Genomic DNA, 27,342 nt, shown 5'->3' with positions numbered 1-27,342 from the left:
CTAGGACCCTAGACACTTGCATGAGACCAGAAATTCTGTAATGTAACTTGAATTTCACCCTCAATCATGAGATATTGGACATTCACAACATCATCCACATGTGAGCAAAGGTATTAAAAAGTGTGGTTCACCCATTCCTATCTACACCAGGTAAAGCAACAGATTTACACAGAGTTCATGCTATTGAATAAGAGCCCAAGGTGACACTAAATGCCTTTGAAGCCCTGTGCTTATATTTCCAGTAAGGATTTTAAATACATATATATTATATTAATAGAAATGTACACTATCCATGTATAAAAATTCTATAAAAGTTAAATATAGCTTTACATGTGAAACAAAATCATTTTTAGCTACAACACTTAATTAGAGATAAAAAATTCCCACAGTACCTTCTGGATAGATGTATGTCTGTTCAGAAGGAGCCTCACAGACTCCAGGTATATTCAGTTCCTGAACCTCCACAGTTTGTTTGCCGTGAATTCCTCTTGACTTCGGAGAAACTGAAAATGTGATTATAACAGGGAGTCATGTCAGCCTCTTGCACAAAATTAGAAAAAAGCTACCATATAGTAAGCATCTATACATTTGAACTGTTTGCTTGTTTCCAGGCAGAGTTGTCAGAGTAAGCCTGATGCTTTAGGAGGAACACCTCATGGAGTGTGCAGTGTGCCTGGCACTACATGCACATCATATGGGAAGTCTAAATACATGTGGGTGTGAAAACACCAAAGGAAGTGCCACACGACTGGCCATGTCGTGTGTGTTGCTCTCAGACAGGCTTCACCCTAATCCTTTTCAATGCCCCATGGACACTGTGACACCCATGCAAAGCTCGCCAACTGTTCACAAGCACACAAAGGATTTAGTAAGGATTACCCATGAGGCTCAGTAGCATAGAACAGACCTTTGTAGCTTATACTGTAGGGAAAAATACAGGCATTGCAGAAGTGCCCTGTGACATCTGTGAGGTGATAGAAGACCTCAGCTACACAGAAGTAACTGAATCAATCAAGAGCCAGTGTTGCATTTACTGCAGAACACAGGAGAATGGCTGTTTACTCTTCATTCTTTGTCTAACCTTGTACATTACACCTCATGGACAATGTATGGTACAGCTTATGGGAGGTAGGAAGCTAAGAAGCTGGAGTGAAATAATAGCTGCACTCATGGATCTGTGACCATCTCCCTGCCAGAAACAATGGGGCATAGGTATGCTCAACTTTCTTTTTTTTTTACATTTTTTCTCCTTTATTAATTTTTTCTTGTTACATCTCAATGGTTATCCCATCCCTTGTATCCTCCCATTCTTCCCTCCCTCCCAATTTCCCCTTATTTTCCTCCCCTATGACTGTTCCTGAGGGGGATTACCTCCCCCTCTATATGATCATAGGGTATCAAGTCTCTTCTTGGGAACTTGCTGTCCTTCCTCTGATTGCCACCAGGTCTCCCCAACTTTCAATACAGAAGAAGCTGGACCAATCCTGGATCAGTAAATAGAGACTTCCTCTAGCATCCTCACCCTATCACCTGCCTCTCAATGAGTCTGATCACTGGGGAACAAATTGCGAGGGTACCAATGCAGAGGATGTCCCATGATGACTCACACTCCAAGTCACTCCAACCCAGTTTTCAAAATAAGCTTTGAATAAAGGTGTGTCCTTTTTATCTGGACAAACCTGGATAATCCCTCAACAGGAAGAAACTGGAAAACAGCTTGGTTTCCCTGATAATGACAATGTCTCCTGAACTAAGTCTAGCTAAGAGACTGGCAGAGTCTACATCATTTTGTGTATAGGAGATGCTATTTACCTGATCCTCATAGAAGTCCTATTTCCACAATGTCGTCCATAAAAACAACCATGAGTGCAACTGACACAGCCCTATTCCATCTGTTTTCTTTTCTTTTTCTTTTCTATTTCAGAGAACAGATCTCTATCCGTCTCTATCCCACAGTGGTCTGAATGTCACTATATGGAGATGAATGACCTTGAACTTATAATTCTCCTGTGAGAATCTCTGAAGGGATTGGTTTAGAGAGCTGTGACACCACTGCATGTTTTATGCACAACAGGTGATCAAATCCAAGGCTTTAGAAATGTTAGGCCTACAATGAACCACACTCTCTGTAAAACTAGTTCCAGGTTACCAAAGTCATCCACAGCACAGGCTGAACAAGTAGCCACAATCAAACAGAAAACAGTTCCAAATAATGATGCCTTCTTACTCCTAAGTACTGCCTGGAGATCCTCTGAATGTCATTGTAAGAGGCACACCACTGAGGGGAAGTCCTCCTGAAGCTCAGAGTCTGGCTCATACATCAAAACCTGTTGCCAGGAGCTAAGGAGACCACTCAGAGGATGATAGCCCCTGTTCCTCCTGGAGAGACACAGGTCTGGTTCAGATTCTAAGACACATACAGAAGCTATAGACACAACTGTGTATAATTCAGTTTCCAGGAACCTGACAGCCTGTTAGAGACAACATAGGAACCATAGATACATATGTTCACACAGGTGAATACTTATGTTCATGAACTAAATAAACAATTACAAAATACATTGCTAAATGAATCAGTCAGCACCAGTCTATAACCAAGCAATGCCTGGAGTTCCAACCGGACACTGTCCTTTAACAGAGTGTCCCTTTGTGATCATTCTAGTGCTGTTAACGTGCTAAAACTGTACAGTATTTGTGTAACAACTAATTCCTTATTTTTTGTTCTCAAAGTATGTGATTTACCCCTTTTTGTGTCCTGAAAATAGTCATTCTTTTCATTGCCTCCTGTCTCTTCTCTCCCGTCTCCTCTCTCTCTCCTCTCTCCCCCCCCCCTCTCTTTCTGAGCATGTGTATGTTTCAGCCCTCAAGCATGCATATTAGGTATATATATTATAATTTTTAAACTAAAGTCAATGTTCTTTTCAAAAGATGGCTTAGATGAGAGTGGTGAATTGGACATAAGGATACACAGTGTTTACACAATTCATTTTAAAAATGTGTCTTAAGAAACAGATTCCATACTACATACCGTGTGTCTGTTGTATTTTGGACGGCACCTGAAATTTAAAGCAAAGAAAATGCTTATGTTATGATGAGATGTGCTTTCAGGAGGATCTCTGGAATACCCTTTCACATGATGTGACTGCAAATGCCTATGAGTCCTCAAGTACAATATCATGTAGTGGTATATTTTATGATGGTGTCACAGAAAAACTGGGGCTGTACCGTTGTGCTACTGCCTACTTTTGCTTGTTCAAAGGTCACATTAGATACCACTATCTGTTCTCTGTAGAATGGTCCCTAAGCCACACTGCAGCATGCCTAAGCATCTTTCTAATTTAGCTGTGAAATGATTGCTTTGTACACTGTGGTCATGTTTTATAAGAGTTAGCCCTCAGTACCTCTATACAAGACCCATGATCCACACTGACATTTGTGAAACACACTCCATGCAAATCTGGGAACCTGAAGTGCTGCTCAGCTACTGGATGAAAATTACACATCTAGAGAGCAAGCTATTTTTTTTTTCAGAAGAAAAGAGCCCTCACACAGACTCTGGTACTCGACACTGGATGCTTTGATGTTATGTTCAGTCAGGACCTTGTTGGTCCAATTCTACTTTCTCTCCTGCTTGAGCTAACTCTCTAATACCCATGAAAATTCTGCTCTGTTTTATTAATCAAAGGGGATGTTGACCGAAACGTAAGATCACTTATAGTAATCTTTCTATCTTACAAAAACGAAAAGGCCTTCCTACCTTTTCTTGGTTATCTGGTGAAGGTTCTGCGTCGGAATTCTCCAGGAAATCTAGAGGGACATAAAATGATAGTAGCTTATAGTAGAGCTTTTTACTTAGGCATGATGCTTGTGCTTAGTGTTGGTAAAAGAGCATTAACTTAGCACATGTTACTAAACCTAATCAACAGCATGGCTGGGCTACTGCCTTCAGTTGAAAGCAAATTAAAGCAAAATAAGACCTAGAGAGACATGAGCAACAGAACGGCTACAATCTCCAAGTATTAGGGACCTGAAATAACTTGCCTTCGTTCATGTGTGTGTACATGTAATTTCAAGTTTGTACATGTTTTCAGTTTAGAGTGGCACTTTTATGTTTGCATATAGAGGTCAGAGGACAATTTGTGGAGTCTGTTTCTTCCCTTTTGGGGATTTCAATTGTAGGATATTGTGCAAGCCAGGCACGTCCATTTCTTTGGAAAGCACCACCTCTCTTGTTAAGTGTGACCTAGGATACTCACATGTTCCTCTGTGCAACTCTGCACTCCATACAGACTTTGTGGTTCTAGAGAGGAGGAGTCCACAGCCTTGGGATCTCTTTTCTAGTCTGAATCAGGAGCCTTACCTCCTCCTCCTCCAGGCCAGTCACAAATTCAAATGGTTGCCAGATCCCTATGAATTACGGACTACTCTGAAATCGGACTCTCACTTTGCATCTTTAGATCCGAACATTTCCTCTAGACCCTGTAGAGGCTGGGTCTCCTAGTTCTCTGGAGGAATCTGAGTCCATTCACTCCTTTGCTGTAGCCCACCCTCAGGACCAGGCTGGGATCCTACCATATTGGCATTCCTACTTTCTGAAGCAGAGCTGGAAACGTCACCCCAGTGGATTACAATAGGAAAAGTAAGTATATCTTATTGTCAGGTGATATTTTAGATGTAAGTTCGATGTAAGTATAGGACTCCTAAACATCAACAGAAATAACCAACACGTCTGCAAACCACAAGAATACAAATCCAACATTGAAAAGCCAAAACATTTCTACATACCAATCAAAATTCTGCATTAAAATGTGAACAAGAAAACATTCCCATTTAAGGTTCAATCAAAACTTAAATATCTGGTAGTAAATCTAACAAAGTGTGTGATAAATCTCTACAGTGAAAACACTAGAAACTAGAAGACACCAGAAAATGGAACGCCCCCACCCCCATGCTTGTAATGGTAAGATTATTAACAATGACTATCTGACCAAAAGGAACTCCCATCTTCTATGTAAGACAAATCAAAATCCATATGATATCACAGAAATACAAAACACTTAAAGTTCATGTAGAAGCACAAAACACACAGAATTGCCAAAGCAATCCCTGGGCAAAGAGCACCATAGAGGGATTACCATCCCAGATTTTCAGCTTATTACAGAGTTATGGTAATAAAGATAGCAGAGGAATGGTACAAAATATAGGAAAAACAGAATATTCAGATATGAATGCACACAATTAATGCTTCTCATACTTGGCAGATACAGCTCTGAGAAACACGGAAGACAACCTGCTTAGAAACAAAGGCCAGTGTCTATATCGTGAGGAGACAATGCATTAAAGCCAGAGAGGTTTCCAACAAACGGGGGCCAGGTTCAGCTATACAATGAGAGAAGGCAGGATAATCAGACACACCTGAGAAGATAAACTCCTGAAGTGTACTGAGGAGATAGGATGCTGGAAGAAAGACACAGCTCACTTCATATATTCATTTCCCTTCAAACACAAGCAGGGTCTGATTATCTCAACAATGAAAAAGAAATCACAACTGTGGCCAACACAGAGAACCATCGTTGCCTATGGCAAGCAGGGGGCCAGGAGGCCTGAACCGCATTGCCCATATCCCTTAGCATTTGAATTATGGACAGTTCTTTATGGGAAGTCCCTAAGAAACCCTCTTCATCTTAGAGCCTAAGTGAAGTATGCATTATAAAGAGCCAATGCAGGAGCTAGAGATCCAGTCCCTCCTCACTTGGTACATCAGTCTTCAAGATCTCAGTTACATCAATCATCCTGAATGGGAGTCCAACTTGAGGAGCAGAGACCAGAAATGAGCCACTGATCAACACTAGGTATTTACTTTTCATGACACTGCAGGTGTGGTAGGTTGTCCTGTCAGCGTAAGCAGCCATTTTTGGCAATCTAACAACTATATTGGTTCCACATGAAGCAGGAGTTAGCAGTGAACAGAGGGCCATGCATGGGCTGCTACAAGTCTTAAAGAATGAAAGGGATGGGCTTTGTTCCTCCTGCATCATTGCCTCACACTGCTAGATTATCACCTCCAGGTTCTTGTGAGTATAGGAGGGAACACTGTCCCTTTTCAGACAGATTGTCTCTGTCACAGCTTAGTATACATCCTGAAGATGACGTCATGGTTAATTTCAACTGTCCATTGGATGAAATCCAGACACTAGGAATGCAATTATTAGATTAGCTGAGTAGGGAAGACAAATGACCTCTGCATAACATTATTTCTTAGGAAAGAAGGAATGGATATTAAAAAATAAGAAAGTGAACCAAGAACAGGCAATATTCTCCTGGGTTTTGTTTGTTTGCATTGTCCTATTTGTGAGTGTCTGTAATGTGGCTGTCATATATACCTGCCTGTCCATATAGCTTTACTGTGTTCATGATCTGTAACCTTAATCTTCATTGACAACCAAACCAAAGAAGCCATTCCGTCTTTAGGTTGTTTACCTCACAGATTTTTGTCACAACAACTGAGAAAATGAGTCAGTTGGGCATGAGAATGGGAGCTACGTGCTTCAGTCAAAAGCTTGGGCATTAGGTAGTAGCAGCGACTGAAAAGAGTAAGTGTCCAGGGAAAGACCATGTAAATGATGAAGGACACTTCCATGGACTTTCCCTCCTCCCATATTCCTTAACTTTAATGATATGGTTCCCATATTCTGATGCTCCAGGAACGGTGAGTAACAAGACAACTCCTAGGACCCTAGACACTTGCATGAGAGCAGAAATTCTGTAATGTAACTTGAATTTCACCCTCAATCATGAGATATTAGACATTCACAACATCATCCACATGTGAGCAAAGGTATTAAAAAGTGTGGTTCACCCATTCCTGTCTACACCAGGGAAAGCCAAAGATTTACACAGGGTTCATGCTATTGAATAAGAGCCCAAGGTGACAATGCCTTTAAGCCCTGCGGTTAGGTTTCCAGTAAGGATTTTAAATACATATATATTTATATATTAATAGAAATATATACTATTCATGTATAAAAAGGCTATAAAAGTTAAATATACATGTGAAAAAATCATTTTAAGCTACAATACTTAATTATAGTTACAGAATTCCCACAGTACCTTCAACATAGGTGTATGTTGTCTCAGAAGGAGCCTCAGAGACTCCAGGTGTCACCTCTTGAGGCTCCGCTGTTTGTTTCTGACAAATTCCCCTTGACTTTGGAGAAACTGGGAATGCAGTGATAACAGGGAGTCATGTCAGCCTCTTGGCAGAAAAGTAGACAAAACTAGCATTTACTAAGCATTTAAACATTTGAACTGATTGCTTCTAGGCAGAGTTGTCAGAGCAACACTGGTGGTTCAGGAGGAACACCTCATGCAGTGTACAGTGTGTCTGGCACTACATGGACGTCATGCAAAGTCTAAGTACATGTGGATGATGAAATACTGAAGGATACACTACATGACTTGCTATGTGGTGTGCGTGTGCTCCCAGGCAGGCATCACCGTGATCCTTCGGAGAGCACCTGGTTATACTGACACCCATGCAAAGCTCACCAACTGTTCACAAGCACACAAAGGATTTAGTAAGGATTACCCATGAGGCTCAGTAGCATAGAACAGACCTTTGTAGCTTATACTGTAGGGAAAAATACAGGCATTGCAGAAGTGTCCTGTGACATCTGTGAGGTGATAGAAGACCTCAGCTACACAGAAGTAACTGATTCAGTCCAGAGCCAGTGTTGCATTTACTGCAGAACACAGGAGAATGGCTGTTTACTCTTCATTCTTTGTCTAACCTTATACATTACATCTCATGGACAATGTATAGTACAGTTATGGGAGGTAGGAAGCTAAGAAGCTGGAGTGAAATAATAGCTGCACTCATGGATCTGTGACCATCTCCCTGCCAGAAACAATGGGGCATAGGTATACTCAAACTTTCAATCCAGAAGAAGCTGGACCAATCCTGGATCAGTAAATAGAGACTTCCTCTAGCATCCTCACCCTATCACCTGCCTCTCAATGAGTCTGATCACTGGGGAACAAACTGGAAGGGTAACAACGCAGAGGATGTCCCATGATGACTCAGACTCCAAGTCACTCCAACCCAGTTTTCAAAATAAGGTTTGAAAATAGGGGTGTTCTTTTTATCTGGACAAACCTGGATAAACCCTCAACAGGAAGAAACTGGAAAAGCAGCTTGGTGTCCCTGCTGGTGACAATGTCTCCTGAACTAAGTCTAGCTAAGAGACTGGCAGAGTCTACACCTCTTTTTGTATATGAGATGCTATTTACCTGATCCTCATAAAAGTCCTATTTCCACAATGTCTTCCATACAAACACCCATGCATACAACTGGCACAGCCCTATTCCATCTGTTTTCTTTTCTATTTCAGAGAACAGACGTCTATTCCACAGTGGTCTGAATGTTACTATATGGAGAAGAATGACCTTGAACTTATAATTCTCCTGTCAGCAGCTCGGAAAGGACTGGTTTAGAGAGCTGTGACACCACAACATATTTTATGCACAATAGGTGATCAAATCCAAGGCTTTAGAAATGTTAGTCCTACAATGAACCATACTCTCTGTAAAACTAGTTCCAGATTACCAAAGCCATCCACAGCACAGGCTGAACATGTAGCCACAAACAAACAGAAAACAGTTCCAAATAATGATGGCTTCTTACTCCTAAGTGCTGCCTAGAGATCCACTGAGTGTCATTGTAACAGGCACACTGACACCGACCACCAGTGAAGGGAAGTCCTCCTGAAGCTCAGAGTCTGGCTCATACATCAAAACCAGTTGCCAGGAGCTAAGGAGACCACTCAGAGGATGATAGCCCCTGTTCCTCCTGTAGAGACACAGGTCTGGTTCTGATATTAACACACACGTGGAAGGAGTAGACACAACTATGTATAATTCAGTTTTCAGGAACCTCACAGCGAATTTGAGCCTACACATGAACCATCGATGCCTATGCTCACGCAGGTGAATACTTATGTACATGAATAAATAAAACAATTAAAAAATACATTTCTAAGTGAATCAGTCAGCACCAGTCCATAACCAAGTTATGTCTGGAGTTTCTAGTGGACACTGTCCTTTAACTGAGTGGCCCTTTGTGCTCATGCTAGTGCTGTCAATGTTCTAAAAGTTTTCAGATTTGGTTTAAAAACTATTTCCTTACATTTGATCTCATAATTACGTCATTTACCCCTTATAGTTCCCTGAAAATACACACACTCTTTTCTTAGCCTGTCCCTGGAGATTAGACTGGGTAATCTGGGTATCTGTCTTGGGAACACCAGATTCAGACCCAACCTAGTGCACAATATTCCAAACAACCTGAAGGGATTTAACTGGTTCCAGTGAGTAGAGACAAGATGCTCCAGGTTTTGCTCTCAGGTATTAAAATTTTCAAACTAAATCACACGCTCTTTCAAAAATGGCTTAGAGGATAGTGGTGAATTGGACATAGCGATACCCAGTGTTTACACAATTCATTTCTAAAATGTGTCTTAAGAAACAGATTCCATAGTACATACTGTGTGTCTGGCGTTTTTTGTGCGGCACCTGAAATTTAAAGGAAAGAAAATGGTCTGTTACTTACATTATGATGAGATGTGCTTTCAGGAGGACCTCTGGGATACCCTTTCACATGATGTGATTGCAAATGCCTATGAGTCCTCAAGTATAATATCATGTAGTGGTATTTTTCCACTGGCATAACTGAAAAACTCGGGTTGATACGTTGTGCCACTGCCCACTTTTGCTGGTTCAAAGTCACATAAGGTACCACTATCTGTTCTCTGTTGAGTGCTCCCTAAGCCACACTGCAGCATGCCCGAGCACCTTTCTAAGTCAGCTGTGAAATGATTACCTTCTACAGTGTTGTCTTAATCATTTACACTAGTGTTCACATGTTACTAGTGTTAGCCCTCAGCACCTCCACATGGGACACATGATGCTTCCTCCACACTGACTTCTGTGAAACACACTGCATGCAAAACAAGGGAACCCATAGTGCCTCTCAACTACTAGATGAAAATTACATCTTTTTCTAAAGAGTAAGCTTTTATTTTTCTCTAGAAGAAAAGACCCTCACAGACTGTGCCACCAGGCACTGGACACTTTGATGCTCTCGTCAGTCAGGACCAAGTTGATCCAATTGTACTTTCTCCCATGCCTAAGCTAACTCTCTAATACTCACGAATACTCTGCTCAGTCTTGTTCAAATGGCATTTTGACGGAACATAAGATAACTAAATAATATTTCTATCTTACAAAAAAGAAAGGCCTTCCTACCTTCTCCACTCCAGTCTTTGGAATTTTTCCTTGGTTATCAGGTGAAGGGGCTGTTTCACCATTCTCTGGGGCACCTACAATGATAGAAAGTGATATTAGTTAATTTTAGGGCTTATTATTTGGGCATCGTCTTTCCTTGGTGTTGGTAAAAGAGCACTGACTAACAAATGTGACTAGACCTAATCAAAAGAATGGCTGGGCCACTACCTTCCTTTGAAGGCAAAGTGAAACAGAATAAGACCTGTGGAAACATGAGCAGCACAACGGATGCATTTCCAAGCATTATAATTTGTCTTCTTTGGTTTATGTGTGAGTGTAAATTCAAGTTTGCATATATTTTCTGCTTGGAGTGACTCTTTTGTGTTTGCATATGGCAGTGAGAAGACGATTTGTGGAATCTGTTTTAAAATGTGGAGTCTCTTTTGCAATGTATGTTCTGGAGGATTTCAACTGTAGGACGTTGCTCATGGCAGAGGCATCCATGTCTTCAGGAAGTACCACCTCTCTTGCTAAGTGTGACCTAGGATACTTACATGTTTCCCTAGGCAACTCTGCACCTCCATACAGACTTTGCAGTTTCAGAGACAGGAGGAGTTCACCGCCTTGGGATCTCTTTTCTGGTCTGACCAAGAACCCTTAAATCATCCACTGGTCAGTCGCGGGTCCAAATGGTTGCCAGATTCATATGTGTTTTGGACTACTCTTAAACAGGACTCTCACATTTTTCACCTTTGGATCCACAATTTTCCTCAAGCCCCTGTAGAGTCTGGGTCTCCTAGTTCTCTGAGTGAATCTGAGTCCATTCACTCCTTCGCTGCAGCCTACTGTCAGGACTAGGCTGGGATCCTACCATCTTTGCATTCCTACTTCCTGAACCTGGTACATTCACCCCAGTGGATTAAAATAGGAAGAGGCAATATATCTTTAGTGTCGGGTGAAATCTTAGATGTAAGTAAGGTGTAAGTATAGAACCCCTAAACTCCAATAAAAATAACCAACACTTAAGCAAATCACTAGAATACAAACCCAACATTGATAGGCCAAAAGCTTTCTACATACCAATAAAAAGCATGTTAAAAATGGGATCAAGGAAAAACTCCCATTCAAGGTTGCCTCAAAATGTAAATATTTGGTAGTAAATCTAACAAATGTGTGATAGATCTCCACAATGAAAACACTAGAAACTAGAAGACACTAGAAGATGGAACGCCCCCACTCCTGGATTGGTAGGATTATTAACAATGACTAACTAGCCAAAAGGAATTTCCATCCTCAAAGCAAGATAAATAATAATCCATATGATATCACAGAAACACAAAACTCTTAAAACTCATGTAGAAGCACAAAAGACACAGAATTGCCAAAGTAATCCCTGTGCAAATAGCAACCTTAGGGGGATTACCATCCCAGATTTTCAGATGTATTACAGAGTTATAGTAATAAAGATAGCAGAGAAATCATGCAAAACTAGATATGTATATCAAGACAATAGAAAATTCAGATATGAATGCACACAATTAAAGCTTCTCATACTTGGCAGATACAGCACTTAGAAACATGGAGGACATCCTGCTCACAAACAAAGGCCAATGTTTATATAGTGAGGAGACAATGCATTAAAGCCAGAGAGATTTCCAACAAAGGAGAGCCAAATTCAGATGTACAAGGAGAGGATGCAGGAAAATCAGACACACCTGTGAAGACAGACGTCTGGAATGTACTGAAGAGATAGGATATTGGAAGAAAGACGCACCTCAGTTTATATATTCATTTCCCTTCAAACACAAGCAAGGTCAGATGACCTCAACAATGAAAACACTCACAAATGTGAACAACACAGAGGACCACTGGTGCCTATGGCATGACAGGGGCAAGGAGACCTGAACCACATTGCCCATGTCCTTTAGCCCTCGAACTGTGGACAGTTCTTTATCGGAACTCCCTAAGAAACCCTCTTCATCTTAGAGCCTGAGCATAGTATGCATTAAAAAGAGCCAATGCAGGAGCCAGAGATCCAGTCCCTCCTCACTTGGTACATCAGTCTTCAAGATCTCAGTTACATCAATCATCCTGAATGGGAGTCCAACTTGAGGAGCAGAGACCAGAAATGAGCCACAGATTAACATTGGGTTTTTACTTTTCAGGAAACTGCAGATGTGGTAGGTAGTCCTGTCAGAGTAAGCAGCCATTTTTGGCAACTTAACAACCCTTAATATTGGTTCCACATGAAGCAGGAGTTAGCAGTGAACAGAGGGCCATGCATGGGATGCTACCAGTCTTAAAGAATGAAAGGGATGGGCATTGTTCCTCCTGCATCATTGCCTCACACTGCTAGATTATCACCTCCAGGTTCTTGTGAGTATAGGAGGGAGCACTGTCCCTTTTCAGACAGACTGTCTCTATCACAGTTTAGTACATATCCTGAAGATGATGTCATGGTTAATTTCAACTGTCCACTGGATGATTTCCAGATAGTGGGAATGCGATTATTAGATTAGCTAAGGAGGGAAGACAAAGAGCTCTGTATGACAGTATTGCTTAAGAAAGATGAATGGTTATTAAAAAATGAGAAAATGAACCAAGAGGCATTAATTGTCCTGGGTTTTATTTGCTTGTCATGTCTTGTTTGTTAGTGTTTGTAATGTGGCTGTCACGTATACCTGCCTCCCCATATAGCTTTACTGTGTTCATGATCTGTAACCTTAAACTTCATTGACAACCAAACCAAACAAGCCATTCCGTCTTTAGGTTGTTTACCTCACAGATTTTAGTCACAACAACCGAGAAAATGAGTCAGTTAGGCATGAGAATGGGAGGTACATGCTTCAATCAAAAGCTTGGGCATTCGGTAGTAGCACCGACTGAAAAGAGTAAGTGTCCAGGGAAAGACCATGTAAATGATGGACACTTACATGGACTTTCCCTCCTCCTGTTTTCCTTATCTTTACTGATATGGTTCCCATGTTCTTAAGTGCCAAGCACGGTGAGTAACAAGACAACTCCTCGGAACCTAGACATTTGCATCAGACCAGAAATTTTGGAATGCAATTTGAATTTCACCCTCAACCATGAGATACTGGACAATTACAACATGATCCATACGTGAGCAAAGGTATTAAAGAGTATGGTCATCCATATCTGTCTACACCAGGTAAAGCCACAGGTTTACACTGGTTCATGTTATTGAATAAGAGCCCAAGGTGACACAAAATGCCTTTTAAATCCTGTGGTTATGTTTCCAGTAAAGATTTTAAATGCATATATATTTATATATTAATAGAAATGTACACTATGCATGTATAAAGATGCTATAAAAGTTAAGTACAGATTTACATGTGAAACAAAATCATTTTAAGCTACAATATTTAATTAGAGTTACAGAGTTCCCACAGTACCTTCAGGAATCCTGTGTGTTCTTCCTGAAGGAGGCGCCTCAGGGATATGAAGTGTATTCATGCCCAGAGGGAAGAGATTTCGAGTCTTACAAATTCCCTGTAGCATTGCTGATACTGGAAATGCAGTTATAAAAGGACGTCATGTCAGCCTCTTGGCACAAAATTTGAAAAAAACTAGCACTTACTAAGTATTTATACATTTGAACTGATTGCTTGTTTCTAGGCAGAGTTGTCAGAGGAAGCCTGATGCTTCAGGAGGACCATCGCATGTAGTGTACAGTGCACCTGCCACTACATGGACATCGCATGGGAAGTCTAAATATATGTGAGTGTGAAAATACCAAAGGAAGTGGCACATCACTGGCCATGTGGTGTGAGCGTGCTGCCAGACAGGGTTCACCCTAATCCTTCTCAGAGCCACGTGGATACAATGACACCCATGCAAAGCTCATCAACTGTTCACATGGTCACAAATAATTTAGTAAGAATTACCAACAAGGCTGAGTAGGATAGACCAGACTTTTGTAGCTTATACTGTAGGGGGAAATACAGGCATTGCAGAAGTACCCTGTGATATCTTTGAGATCCGAAGATATCAGCTACATAGAAGTAACTCAATCAATCAAAAGCCAGTGTTGAATTTACTGCAGAACACTGGAGAATGGTTGTTTACTCTTCATTCTTTGCCTAACCTTATACATTACATCTCATGGACAATGTATGGTATAGCCTTATGAGAGGTAGGAAGCTAAGAAGCTATGAAATCTTCTGACTTTTCACCAAGGACTGATATAATAGTTGCACTCATGGGTCTGTGACCATCTCTCTGCCAGAAAAAATTGGATATACATATGCTCCACCTTTCAATCCAGAAGAAGCTGGACCAATCCTGGATCAGTAAATAGAGACTTCCTCTAGCATCCTCTCTCTATCACCTGCCTCTCAATGAGTCTGATCACTGGGGAACAAACTGGGAGGGTACCAATGCAGAGGATGTCCCATGATGACTCACACTCCAAGTCACTCCAACCCAGTTTTCAAAATAAGGTTTGAATAAAGGGGTGTTCTTTTTATCTGGAGAAACCTGAATAAATCCTCAACAGGAAGAAACCAGAAAAACAGCTTGGTGCCCCTGATGGTGACAATGTCTCCTGAACTAAGTCTAGCTAAGAGATTGGCAGAGTCTATACCACTTTGTGTATACAAGATGCTATTTACCTGATCCTCATAAAAGTCCTATTTCCACAATGTCGTCCATACAAACACACATGAGTGCAACTGGCACAGCCCTATTCCATCTGTTTTCTTTTCTATTTCAGAGAACTGATCTCTATCTCACAGTGGTCTGAATGTCACTATATGGAGATGAATGACCATGAACTTATAATTCTCCTGTCAGAATCTCTGAAGGGACTGGTTTAGAGAGCTGTGACATCACAGCGTATTTTGTGCACAATGGGTGATCTAATCCAAGGCTTTAGAAATGTTAGGCCTACAATGAACCACACTCTCTGTAAAACTAGTTCCAGGTTACCAGAGCCATCCACAGCACAGGTTGGACATGTAGCCACAATCACACAGAAAACAGTTCCAAATAATGATGCCTTCTTACTCCTAAGTGCTGCCTAGAGATTCACTGAGTATCATTGTAACAGGCATACTGAGACTGATCACCAGTGAAGGGAAGTCCTCCTGAAGCTCAGAGGCTGGCTCATACATCAAAGCCAGTTGCCAGGAGCTAAGGAGACCACTCAGAGGGTGACAGCCTCTGTTCCTCCTGGAGAGATACAAGTCTGGTGCTAATTCTAACACAAATATAGGAGTTGTAGACACAACTGTGTATAATTCAGTTTCAAGGAACCTGTCAGCCTGTTAGAGCCTACACATGAACCATAGTTGCATATTTTCACACAGGTGAATACTTATGTACATGAAGTAAATAAACAATTACAAAATACATTGCTAAGTTAATCAGTCAGCACCAGTCCATAACCAAGCTATGTCTGGAGTTCCTAGTGGACACTGTCCTTTAACTGAGTGGCCCTTTGTGCTCATGCTAGTGCTGTTAACATTCTAAAAATTTTTAGTATTGCTTTAAAAACTATTTCCTTACTTTTTTAATCTCATAATTATGTTGTTTTCCCCTTATTGTTCCCTGAAAATACTCACAGGTTTTTCTTTGCCTGCTGTTAGTTCTCTATCTCTCTCTCGTTTCTGTGTGTGTGTGTGTGCGTGTTTCTGTGTGTGTGAGTCATACCTTCAGGCACGAGAGTTCACCTGTGTTTTCCTAATTACATAAATGGAGTCTTATCAGTTTTACAATGTTACACACATGTACATGTTTTCATGGCTCAGCACAGCCTATTGGTGTTGTCTTCCCTGGGGAAGATTATTGTCCCACTTTTTAATCAGTTCCTACTTGAATTTATAGTAAAAGCCTATGTGAAAACCACATCCATTGCCCATGCAGTGTTTGTCTCACCATCTCACAACCTGTGGTCTGACTAGACATGTGTTCTTTTCTACCCTTGATGACTGAGGATGTCTGCAGGCAGATGGAGAGCAATGCCCTGGGACTTTGCCCACTGCAGTAGCCATGAGAGTGGCTGGGATCTCTGCAGGTCTGACCTACTGAAGCCAAATGCTGAGGAGATGGAACATGGGGATTGCCAAGTCCTTGGGGGTACAGAGTGTCTGCTTGCAAACTTCATCACTTACCTCTGTGCCCTGGCTTATTCTTCAGTAGAGCAGCACACAGACTAATAAATGCACCAGATGTGGTGGGGTTGGAAGACATACTTTGTATGCAAAGTGTCCTTCCTATGATAGGAATTCAGTAGCTTCACCCTGGAGATGGGCCTGGGTATTCTGGATATCTATCTTGGGGAACACCAGATTCAGACCCAATATTGTGCACAATATTCCAAACAACATGAAGGGATTTAACTGGATCCAGTGAGTAGAGAGAAGATGCTCCAGGTTTCTCTCTGAGGTATTAAAAATTTAAACTAAAATCGCTGTTCTTTCCAATAGATGGCTTTGATGATAGTGGCGAACTGGACATAAGGATACCCAGTGTTTACATAATTCATTACTAAAATGTGTCTTAAGAAAGAGTGTCCATAATACATACTGTGTGCCCGAAGTTTTCTGGACGGCATCTGAAATTTAAAGCAAAGAAAATGGTCTGTTGCTTATGTTATGATGAGATGTGCTTTCAGGAAGATTTCTGGAATACCCTTTCACATGATGTGATTGCAAATGCCTATGAATCCTCAAGTATAATATCATGTAGTGCTATATTTTATGCTGGTGTCACAGACAAACTTGGGCTGTTACCTTGTTCCACTGCCCATTTTTGATGGTCCAAAGGTCACATTAGGTACCACTCTCTGTCTCTGTTGAGTTCTCCCTAATCCACACTGCAACATCATGCCTAACCATCTTTCCAAGTCAGCTGTGAAATGATTCCCTTCTACAGTGTGGTCTCAGTCACTTACACTAGTGTTCAGGTGTTACAAATGTTAGCCGTCAGCACCTCCACACGGGACACATGAAACTTTTTCCTCACTGACTTCTTTGAAACACACTGCTTGCAAATTAGTGAAACCTGAAATGCCTCTCAACCACACGTTGAAAATCACATCTCTATCTAAAGAGCAAGGGACTTCTCTTCTCCAGAAGAAAAGTGCCCTCACACAGACTATGCCACCAGGCACTGGACACTTTGATGCTCCATTCAGTTAAGACTAGGTTGGTACATTTCCATTTTCTCACCTGCTTAAGATAACTCTCTAATACCCATGATGCCTCTGCTCAGTCTTGTTGTTCAAATAGGATTTTGATGGAAACATAAGTTCACTAAAGTAATATTTCTATCTTACAAAAAAGAAAGGCCTTCCTACCTTCTGCATTCCTGTCTGTGGAATTTTTCCTTGGTTATCAGGTGGAGCTGAGGTGCCAGGATTCTCTGGTAGGACTAGAGGGGCAGAAAGTGACAGTAGCTCATGGTACAGCTTATTACTTAGGCATGATCCTTGCACTTAGTGTCGGCAAAAGAGCTTTGACTTAGCACATGTGACTAGACCTAATCAACAGGATGGCTGCACCACTGCCTTCCGATGAAGGTTAATTAGGGCAAAATAAGACCTGGAGAGAAACGAGCAACAGAACAGCTCCAAGCATTAGGAACCTAAAATCATTTGTCTTCATTTGTACTTGTGCACATACAATTTCAAGTTTGTACATGTTTTCAGTTTAGAGTGACATTTTTGTGTTTGCATATGGAGGTCAGAGGACAATCTGTGGGATCTGTTTTGCAATGAGAAATCTCTTTTTCAATTGTAGGACACTGTCCTTGAAGGTATCATCCATTTCTTTGGAAAACACCACCTCTCTTGCTAAGTGTAACCTAGGATACTCACATGTTTCTCTGTGCAACTCTGCACCTCCATACAGACTTTGTGGTTCCAGAGACAGAAAGAGTCCACAGTCTTGGGATCTCTTTTCATGTTTGAATCAGGACCCTTACCTCATCCCACTGGTCAGTCTCAGATTCAAATGATTGCCAGAAGCTTACAATTTTTTAGTACTCTGAAACAGGACTCTTACTTTGCACCTTTGGATCCACACATTTCCACAAGACGCTGTAGAGGCTGGGTGTCCTAGTTCTCTGGGTGAATCTGAGTACATTCACTCCTTTGCTGCAGCCTACTCTCAGGACCAGGTTGGGATCCTACCATCTTTCCATTCCTACTTTCTGAAGCTCAGCTGGAAACTTCACCCCAGTGGATTAAAATAGGAAAAGTAAATATATCTTTATTGTCAGGTGAAATATTAGATGTAAGTAAGATGTAAGTATAGATCTCCGAAACTCCAACAGAAATTACCAACACTTCAGCAAAACACTAGAATACAAATACAACATTGAAAGGCCAAAACTTTTCTACATACCTATAAAAAGCATGCAAAAATATGATCAAAGAAATACTTCCACTTAATGTTGCCTCAAAACTTAAATATCTGGTGATAAATCTAACGAAGTGTTTGATAGATCTCTACAGTGAAAACACTAGAAACTAGAAGACACTAGAAGATGGAATGGCCCCACGCCCACTCCTGGATTGGTAGGATTATTAACAATGACTATCTGATCAAAAGGAATTCCCATCTTCTATGCAAGGTAAATCAAAATCCATATGATATCACAGAAACACAAAACTCTTAAAAATCATGTAGAAGCACAAAACACACAGACTTGCCAAAGTAATCCCTGAGCAAATAGCCACCTTAGAGGGATTACCATCCCAAATTTTCAGCTGTATTAGAGATTTATAGTAATAAAGATAGCATAATAATCATGCAAAACTAGGTGTGCATATCGACACAATAGAAAATTCAGATATGAATGCACACAATTAAACTTCTCATACTTGGCAGATACAGCTCTTAGAAACATGGAGGACATGCTGCTCACAAACAAAGGCCAATGTTTATATAGTGAGGAGACAATGCATTAAAGCCAGAGAGGTAGCCTACAAGGGGGAGCCAAACCCAGCAATACAATGAATGACAGCAGGAAAATCATACACACTTGTGAAGACAAATGCCTGGCATGTACTGAAGAGATACGACACTGGAAGAAAGACACACCTCACTTTATATATTCATTTCCCTTAAAACACAAGCAAGGTCAGATGATCTCAACAATGAAAAAACAACACAAATGTGAACAACACCGGAGACCAATGTGGTAAGCCAGGGGGCGGGAGACCTGAACAGCATTGCCCATGTCCTTTAGCCCTCGGACTGTGGACAGTTCTTTATGGGAACTCCCTAAGAAACCCTCTTCATCTTAGAGCCTGAGCATAGTATGCATTAAAAAGAGCCAATGCAGGAGCCAGAGATCCAGTCCTTCCTCACTTGGTACATCAGTCTTCAAGATCTCAGTCACATCAATCATCCTGAATGGGAGTCCAACTTGAGGAGCAGAGACCAGAAATGAGCCACAGATTAACATTGGGTTTTTACTTTTCAGGAAACTGCAGATGTGGTAGGTAGTCCTGTCAGAGTAAGCAGCCATTTTTGGCAATCTAACAACCCTTCATATTGGTTCCACATGAAGCAGGAGTTAGTAGTGAACAGAGGGCCATGCATAAGATGGTACCAGTCTTAAAGAATGAAAGGGATGGGCATTGTTCCTCCTGCATCACTGCCTCACACTGCTAGATTTTCGCCTCTAGGTTCCTGTGAGTATAGAAGGGAACACTGCCCCTCTTCAGACAGATTGTCTCTATTACAGCTTAGTACGCATCCTGAAGACGATGTCATGGTTAATTTCAACTGTCCACTGGATGATTTCCAGACAGTGGGAATGCAATTATTAGATTAGCTGAGGAGGGAAGACAAAGAGCTCTGTATGACAGTATTGCTTAGGAAAGAATGAACTGTTATTTAAAAAAATAAGAAGGTGAACCAAGAACAGGCAATAATTCTCCTATTTGCTTGTCTTGTCTTGTTTGTGAGTGTTTGTAATGTGGCTGTCATGTATACCTGCCTCTCTATATAGCTTTACTGTGTTCATGATCTGTAACCTTAAACTTCATTGATAACCAAACCAAACAAGCCATTCCTTCTTTAGGTTGTTTACCTCACAGATTTTTGTCACAACAAATGAGAAAATGAGTCAGTTGGGCATGAATATGGGAGCTACTCGCTTCAATCAAAAGCTTGGGCATTAGGTAATAGCATCCACTGAAAAGAGTAAGTGTCCAGGGAAAGACCATGTAAATGATGAAGGACACTTCCATGGACTTTCCCTCCTCCTGTTTTCCTTATCTTTACTGATATGGTTCCCATATTCTTATGCTCCAGGAACGGTAAGTAACAAGACAACTCCTAGGACCCTAGACACCTGCAGGAGAGCAGAAATTCTGTAATGTAACTTGAATTTCACCCTCAATCATGAGATATTGGACATTCACAACATCACCCACATGTGAGCAAAGGTATTAAAAAGTGTGGTTCACCCATTCCTGTCTACACCAGGTAAAGCCAAAGATTTACACTGGTTCATGCTATTGAATAAGAGCCCAAGGTGACACTAAGTGCCTTTTAAGTCCTGTGATTATGTTTCCAGTAAGGATTTTAAATACACATATATATTTATATATTAATAGACATGTACACTATCCATGTATAAAGATGCCATAAAAGTTAATTATAGAATTACATGTGAAACATAATTATTTTAAGCTATAAGATTTAATTAGATTTACAGAATTCTCACAGTACCTTCAGGAATCCTGTGCACTCTTCCTGAAGAAGGCACCTCAGGGACTTGAGGTGTATGCATGTCCTGAGGGACCACAGTTTTGGTGCGACAAATTCCCCTTAACATTGGACAAACTGGGAATGCAGTTATAACAGGGAGTCATGTCAGTCTCATGGCACGAAATTTTTAAGAAAACAGCTATTACTAAGCATTTATACATTTGACCAGATTGTTTCCAGGCACAGTTGTCAGAGCAGGCCTGGTGCTTCAGGAGGGCCACCTCATGCAGTATAGAGTGTGTCAGCCACTACATGGACATCACATGGGAAGTCAAAATACATGTGGGTGTGAAAATACCAAAGGAAGTGGCACATGACTGGTCATCTGGTGTGAGTGTGCTGCCAAACAAGCTTCACCCTAATCCTTCTCAGAGCCACATGGATACAAGGACACCTACGCAAAGATCACCAACTGTTCAGAAGCACACAGAGGATTTAGTAAGGACTACCCATGAGGCTGAATAGCATAGAACAGACCTTTGTAGCTTATACTGTAGGAAAAAATACAGGCATTGCAGAAGCGCCCTGTGACATCTGTGAGGTGACAGAAGACCTCAGCTACACAGAAGTAACTGAATCAATCAAGAGCCAGTGTTGAATGTACTACAGAACACAGGAGAATGGCTGTTTACTCTTCATTCTTCGCCTAACCTTATACATTACATCTCATGGACAATGTATGGTACAGCCTTATGGGATGCAGGAAGCTAAGAAGCTGTGAAAACATCTGACTTTTCACCAAGGAGTGAAATAATAGCTGCACTCATGGATTTGTGACCATCTCCCTGCCAGAAACAATGGGGCATAGATATGCTCCACCTTTCAATACAGAAGAAGCTGGAGCAATCCTGGATCAATAAATAGAGACTTCCTCCAGCATCCTCACCCTATCACCTGCCTCTCAATTAGTCTGATCACTGGGGAACAAACTGGGAGGGTACCAATGCAGAGGATGTCCCATGATGACTCAGACTCCAAGTCACTCCAACCCAGTTTTCAAAATAAGGTTTGAATAAAGGGGTGTCCTTTTTATCTGGACAAACCTGGATAAACCCTCAACAGGAAGAAACCGGAAAAGCAGCCTGGTGTCCCTGCTGGTGACAATGTCTCCTGAACTAAGTCTAGCTAAGAGACTGGCAGAGTCTATACTTGTGTTAACGTAAGATCTATTTATCTGATCCTCATAAAAGTCCTATTTTCACAATGTCTTTCAAAAAAACACCATTCGGGCAACTGACAAAGCCCTATTTTCTATCTGCTTTGTTTTCTTTTTCTTTTCTATTTCAGAGAAAGGATCTCTATCTCACAGTGGTCTGAATGTCACTATATGGAGATGAATGACCTTGAACTTATAATTCTCCTGTCAGAATCTCTGAAGGGATTGGTTTAGAGAGCTGTGACACCACAGCGTATTTTAGCACAATAGGTGATCCAATCCAAGGCTTTAGAAATGTTAGGCCTACAACGAACCACACTCTCTGTAAAACTAGTTCCAGGTTACCAAAGCCATCCACAGCACAGACTGAACATGTAGCCACAATCACACAGAAAACATTTCCAAATAATGATGCCTTCCTACTCCTAAATACTGCCTAGAGATCCACTGAGTGTCTTTGTAACAGGCACAATGACATCGACCACCAGTGAAGGGAAGTCCTCCTGAAGCTCAGAGTCTGGCTAATACATCAAAACCTGTTGCCAGGACGTAAGGAGACCACTCACAGGTTGATAGGCCCTGTTCCTCCTGGGGAGACACAGGTCTGGCTCTGATTCTAACACAAATATGGAAGCTGTAGACACAACTGTGTATAATTCAGTTTCAAGGAACCTGTCAGCCAGTTAGAGCCAACACAGGAACCATAGAGGCATATGTTCACACAGGTGAATACTTATATACATAAAACTGATATATAATTTAAAAATACATCACTAAAAGAATGATCCCGCCCAGGTTCCTGTCAAAGTGGTGTCTGGATTTCCTGGTGGACAGTTTCTTTAAACTCAGTGCCTTTTTGTTCTCACAACAATGCTGTATAAATTCAAAATCTTGTCTTTTCTTTAAATACTATTTCATTATTTTTTAGATTATAATATATATCGTTTCCTCGTTCTTATTCCCTCCAAATACTCCATGTGACTGCTCTTGCCCTCCTTCAAATTCATGGGCATTCTTCCTTCTGGTGTTCTCTTCTACCTCTGTGTTTCTAATTTCATGAATGCACCCTGTTCAGTCTGTACAATGTTACATGCATGCATGTTTTCATGTCTCAGCATTGTCTATTGGTGTCCTCTATCCTGGAGATTATTTCTCCCACTTTTTCATTAGTTCCTACTTGAATGTATAGTATAAGCCTATGCAAAACCACCCCTCACTCCCTGTGCAGTGTCTGTCTCACCGTATCACAATCTGTGGTCTGACTAGACATGTGTTCTTTTCTATCCTTGATGCATGTGGATGTCTGCAGGCAGATGGAGAGCAATGCCCTGGGCCTTCGCCCACTGCGTTAGCCCTGAGAGTGGCTGGGATCTCTGCAGGTCTGACCTACTGAAGGCAGATATTGGGAAGATGGAACATGGGGATTGCCAAGTCCTGGGGTACAGAGTGTCTGCTTGCAAGCCTCATCACTTACCTCTGTGCCCTGGCTTATTCTTTAGTAGAGAAGCACACAGACTAATAAATGCACCACATGTGGTGGGGTTGGAACACATACTTTGCATGTAAAGTGTCCTTCCTATTATAGGAATTCAATAGCTTGTCCCTGGAGATTGGACTGGGTAATCTGGATATCTATCTTGGGGAACATCAGATTCAGACCCAACCTTGTGCACAATATTCCAAACAACCTGAAGGGATTTAACTGGATCCAGTGAGTAGAGACAAGAGGGCCCCACTTTTGCTCTTAGGTATTAATTTTTTAAACTAAAATTCACATTCTTTCTAATAGATGGCTTAGATGACAGTGGTGAATTGGTCATAGGGATACCCAGTGTATACACAATTCATTTCTAAAGTGTGTCTTAAGAAACAGATTCCATAATACATACTGTTTCGTGGTTTTTTTGGCGGCTCCTGAAATGTAAAGGAAAGAAAATGGTATGAGGCACAGTTCATGCTGTGTTCAGCTTGCATGGGTCTTTCCAATATGCTATGATACCAACCAAAATGGTAAGGGTCCTATGTATTAATATGCCATGTGAGGGTGTCACAGAACAATGGCGCTCCACAGTTCATGCAACTTCCTACTTTTGCTGATTCAAAGGACAGTTTAAGGGACTATGTGTTTGTTGTCTGCTGAGTGCTCCCTAAGGCACATTGCAACAAGACCAGGCATCATATAACCTGACCATGAGATTCATTCCTTCCACAATGAGGTCTCAAGTATTTACACTAATATGTGTTAAACTAATGTGTTTGTTTGTTCACAGCCTTATCACTATCACTCAGCATCTGCATACCGGACACAGGAAACTTTCTCCACTCCATCCCATGTTTGTAGGATGTATGGAAATCAAAGGAACCCATCTTCCTACTGTAACTTCATCTGAAGAGCCACCTTTTTTTTCTTCTCCAGAAGTAAAGAGCCCTCACACAGAGTGTGGCACTTGACACTCTTCAGTCAGCACTAGGCTGGTACAATTCCACTTTCTCCCCCACTTAAGCTAACTTTCTAATACTTGTGAGGCCTCTGCTATGTTTTGTTGTTCAAATGGGATTTTGACTGAAGCATAGATCACTAAGGTGTCCTTCTACCTCAGAGGAAGGAAAGGCTTGCTTACTCTCACCATGGTCCTTGATGGCCTCTCTTGGTCCTCTGGTGAAGAAACACTCTCCGGACATTCGGGTATCACTAGGACAGAAAGCGACAGTCAGCTCATGGTACTGCTTACTGCTTATGCAGCATCTTTGCTCAGTGGCATAAAAGTTTGGAGACTAGCACATGTGACCAGATCTAATAAACAGGATGGTTGGGCTGCTGCTGGACCAATTTTCCTGAAGGCAAATTAAAGAAAGACCTGGAGAAATATGAGTAACAGAATTGTGGCATTTCCAGTCAGTGGAGACCTACAGCAACACAAAATAGTCTGTATTTGATTGTGTATGAGTTACATTAAGTTTCACATGTGTTTTGTCTGGAGGGACACTTTTGGGGCTCAGTATGCACACGGTGGTCAGAGGACAACATGTGAGAATTGTTTCTCCCTCTTTGCTATGTGTGTTCTGAATTGGGCTTGGGTCAGCCAGCCATTACTTGGAAAGGACAATATGTTTACTTATGGCTACCCTTGTGTTTAAAAATTACACCATTCAAAGCCCAGGTAACATTTGGCAGCTAGAGAAGGTACAAATGCAATCTGAGATGAAACTTGTCTTACGGATGCGGCAGCCACTACCAAGGTTGCAGCAGCTGAGGACGCCAGCATTACATTCCAAGATTAGCACAGGCTGAAAGCAGAACTGGGAGTAAAAATGAAAGCAACTGCAGAACTTAGAAGATGTGTGGCCACCTCGTGCTGGCAGATGACTGCCTAGCGGTAACCTCGCTGTGTTGGAAATGCTTTTATTAGCCACTCCCAAGAAGAACCTCATGAACTGTTAAGCAAGGAACACTTTGAAAAAAGAAGCAGACAACTTAGAATCCATTAGTGACATCCATTCAGCAGCTAATTAGCAGATTGAAAGTTCAGTTAGAGACGAGAAACTGGACACCAACATAACCCATGAGGCTGGTGGCAGTGAACCATCTCATTGCACATTTAAAATATTTGTCTAAAAGCAAATTGTTTTCAGTGATAATTTCTATTTCTCAAACGACATGGAGAGTTTTAAATTTTTCATTTCTTTTATGAAAATCTGTGTATTTCACACCTATTGCTTCTTTATTCTCTATTTTTAGAAAGAGACAGTATTCAGGTATGTATTTCATATAATAAGTATGTCCACTTTAATGGCTTTATGTGTTCTTTTGGTCTTATATTGCTTTGGGGATAAAATGTTATTGGTTTTATGCATGCATATTATAGTTTCTGAATTTGTTGTTTATGTGTTTTTGGTATGAGTGTGCTTGGTTAGTTTCTTGTGCCTTTTCACTGATATTATATATATATGTACATGTATGAGCATCTTCCCTTTTTAATTTGCCTGTTTCTTTTCTCATGAGAGAGAGAAGGTGGGGAGGTAGGGAGAATCTGGGATGAATGGAAGAGGGGAAACCAAGATCACAACACATTGTATAAGTTTTAGGGGAAAACATTTAAGACACACTAAATATTAAAAAACAAGCCTTGCAAGAAAGAGCGATGTTCTGGGCAGCACTGCCTTCTTGGCAGAGTACACTTTCCCCAGCTCACCACTGTGCCACTGGAAGAGGTGAAGTGCATGCCTTGTCCCTATTGGTATCTTTCCCATTCCCTTATCCTGCCAAGCACAGTGTAGAACATGGCCACTGCTGAGACCCTTGCTCACTGGATCAGACTAGGAATGCTGTTATCTAATTTGAATTTTACTCTCAGTCATGAGAAGTGTCTGGTAAAGGGGCATTTACCAGGTCCCTTTGAGAACCATCAGCTCTAATCTGTCTACATCAACCACATTCAAGAGGATGGGTGACCCATTCCTGTCTCTACCGGGCAGAGAGCCTCAGCTTTCCCCTGGTTTATGCTATTGAACTAGAGCCCAAGGTGACACTTGGCGCATTTAAAAATTCTGTGATTATATTTGCATAGAAGACCTGGATAAACATTATCCACATATAAACAGTACTGCTAAAATTCACTGTAGACTTACATATGGAACAAAAAAATTTTAAATAGAATACAAAATCAAACACAATTACAAAATCCCCACAGTACCTTCCATTGTCCTTTGCTTCATCCTCATGGAGGAACCCTTTGCACCATGAGGTGCCTTCACTTTCGTAGGGGCCACACTTTGTTTTTTAGACATTCCACTTAGGATTGAAGAAACTGGAAATGCGGTTAAAATAGGGTGTCATGTCAGATTCATGGCAGAAAAATCAAGAAAACTAACAGTTGCTGTGTGCTTATACATTTAATCTGGTTATTTGTTTCTAAGAGCAGTCATCAGAAGGGGATCACTGAATTCAGTTTACAATCACTTGGGCATTATGTGGACTGTGTAGGGAAAGTCTAAATTTATGTCAATGTGATAATACGGGATACTGGAAGAAGGCATGTATAGTAAAAGCCTATGTGAAAACCACCCCCTCCCCACTCCCCGTGCAATGTCTGTCTCACCTTCTCATAACCTGTGGTCTGACTAGACATGTATTCTTTCTACCCTTGATACATGTGG

General features: G+C 41.2%; 1 protein-coding gene across 1 annotated transcript in view; it reads right to left on the bottom strand.

Moving 5' to 3' along the window:
• Positions 1-27,342, bottom strand: part of LOC311580809 (uncharacterized protein) — a gene marked incomplete at its 3' end in the record, with an annotated part of 87,487 nt that overhangs the window by 14,867 nt on the left and 45,278 nt on the right. The window contains exons 13-25 of the mRNA XM_084752521.1: positions 26,880-26,993; positions 24,807-24,877; positions 24,075-24,099; positions 20,991-21,104; positions 17,603-17,676; positions 16,831-16,858; positions 13,698-13,811; positions 10,303-10,376; positions 9,543-9,570; positions 7,111-7,218; positions 3,758-3,807; positions 3,029-3,056; positions 393-503 (exon numbers count right to left, since the gene is read on the bottom strand). Of these exons, the coding sequence (XP_084608647.1) occupies positions 393-503; positions 3,029-3,056; positions 3,758-3,807; positions 7,111-7,218; positions 9,543-9,570; positions 10,303-10,376; positions 13,698-13,811; positions 16,831-16,858; positions 17,603-17,676; positions 20,991-21,104; positions 24,075-24,099; positions 24,807-24,877; positions 26,880-26,993 (939 nt within the window). The remainder of the gene's footprint in view (positions 1-392; positions 504-3,028; positions 3,057-3,757; positions 3,808-7,110; positions 7,219-9,542; positions 9,571-10,302; positions 10,377-13,697; positions 13,812-16,830; positions 16,859-17,602; positions 17,677-20,990; positions 21,105-24,074; positions 24,100-24,806; positions 24,878-26,879; positions 26,994-27,342) is intronic.

This window comes from Acomys minous, assembly GCF_964271855.1.
Source record: "Acomys minous genome assembly, chromosome: 13".
Lineage (NCBI taxonomy): Eukaryota > Metazoa > Chordata > Mammalia > Rodentia > Muridae > Acomys > Acomys minous.
Note: the sequence above shows the minus strand (reverse complement) of the source record. Positions and strands in the feature narration are given on the sequence as shown.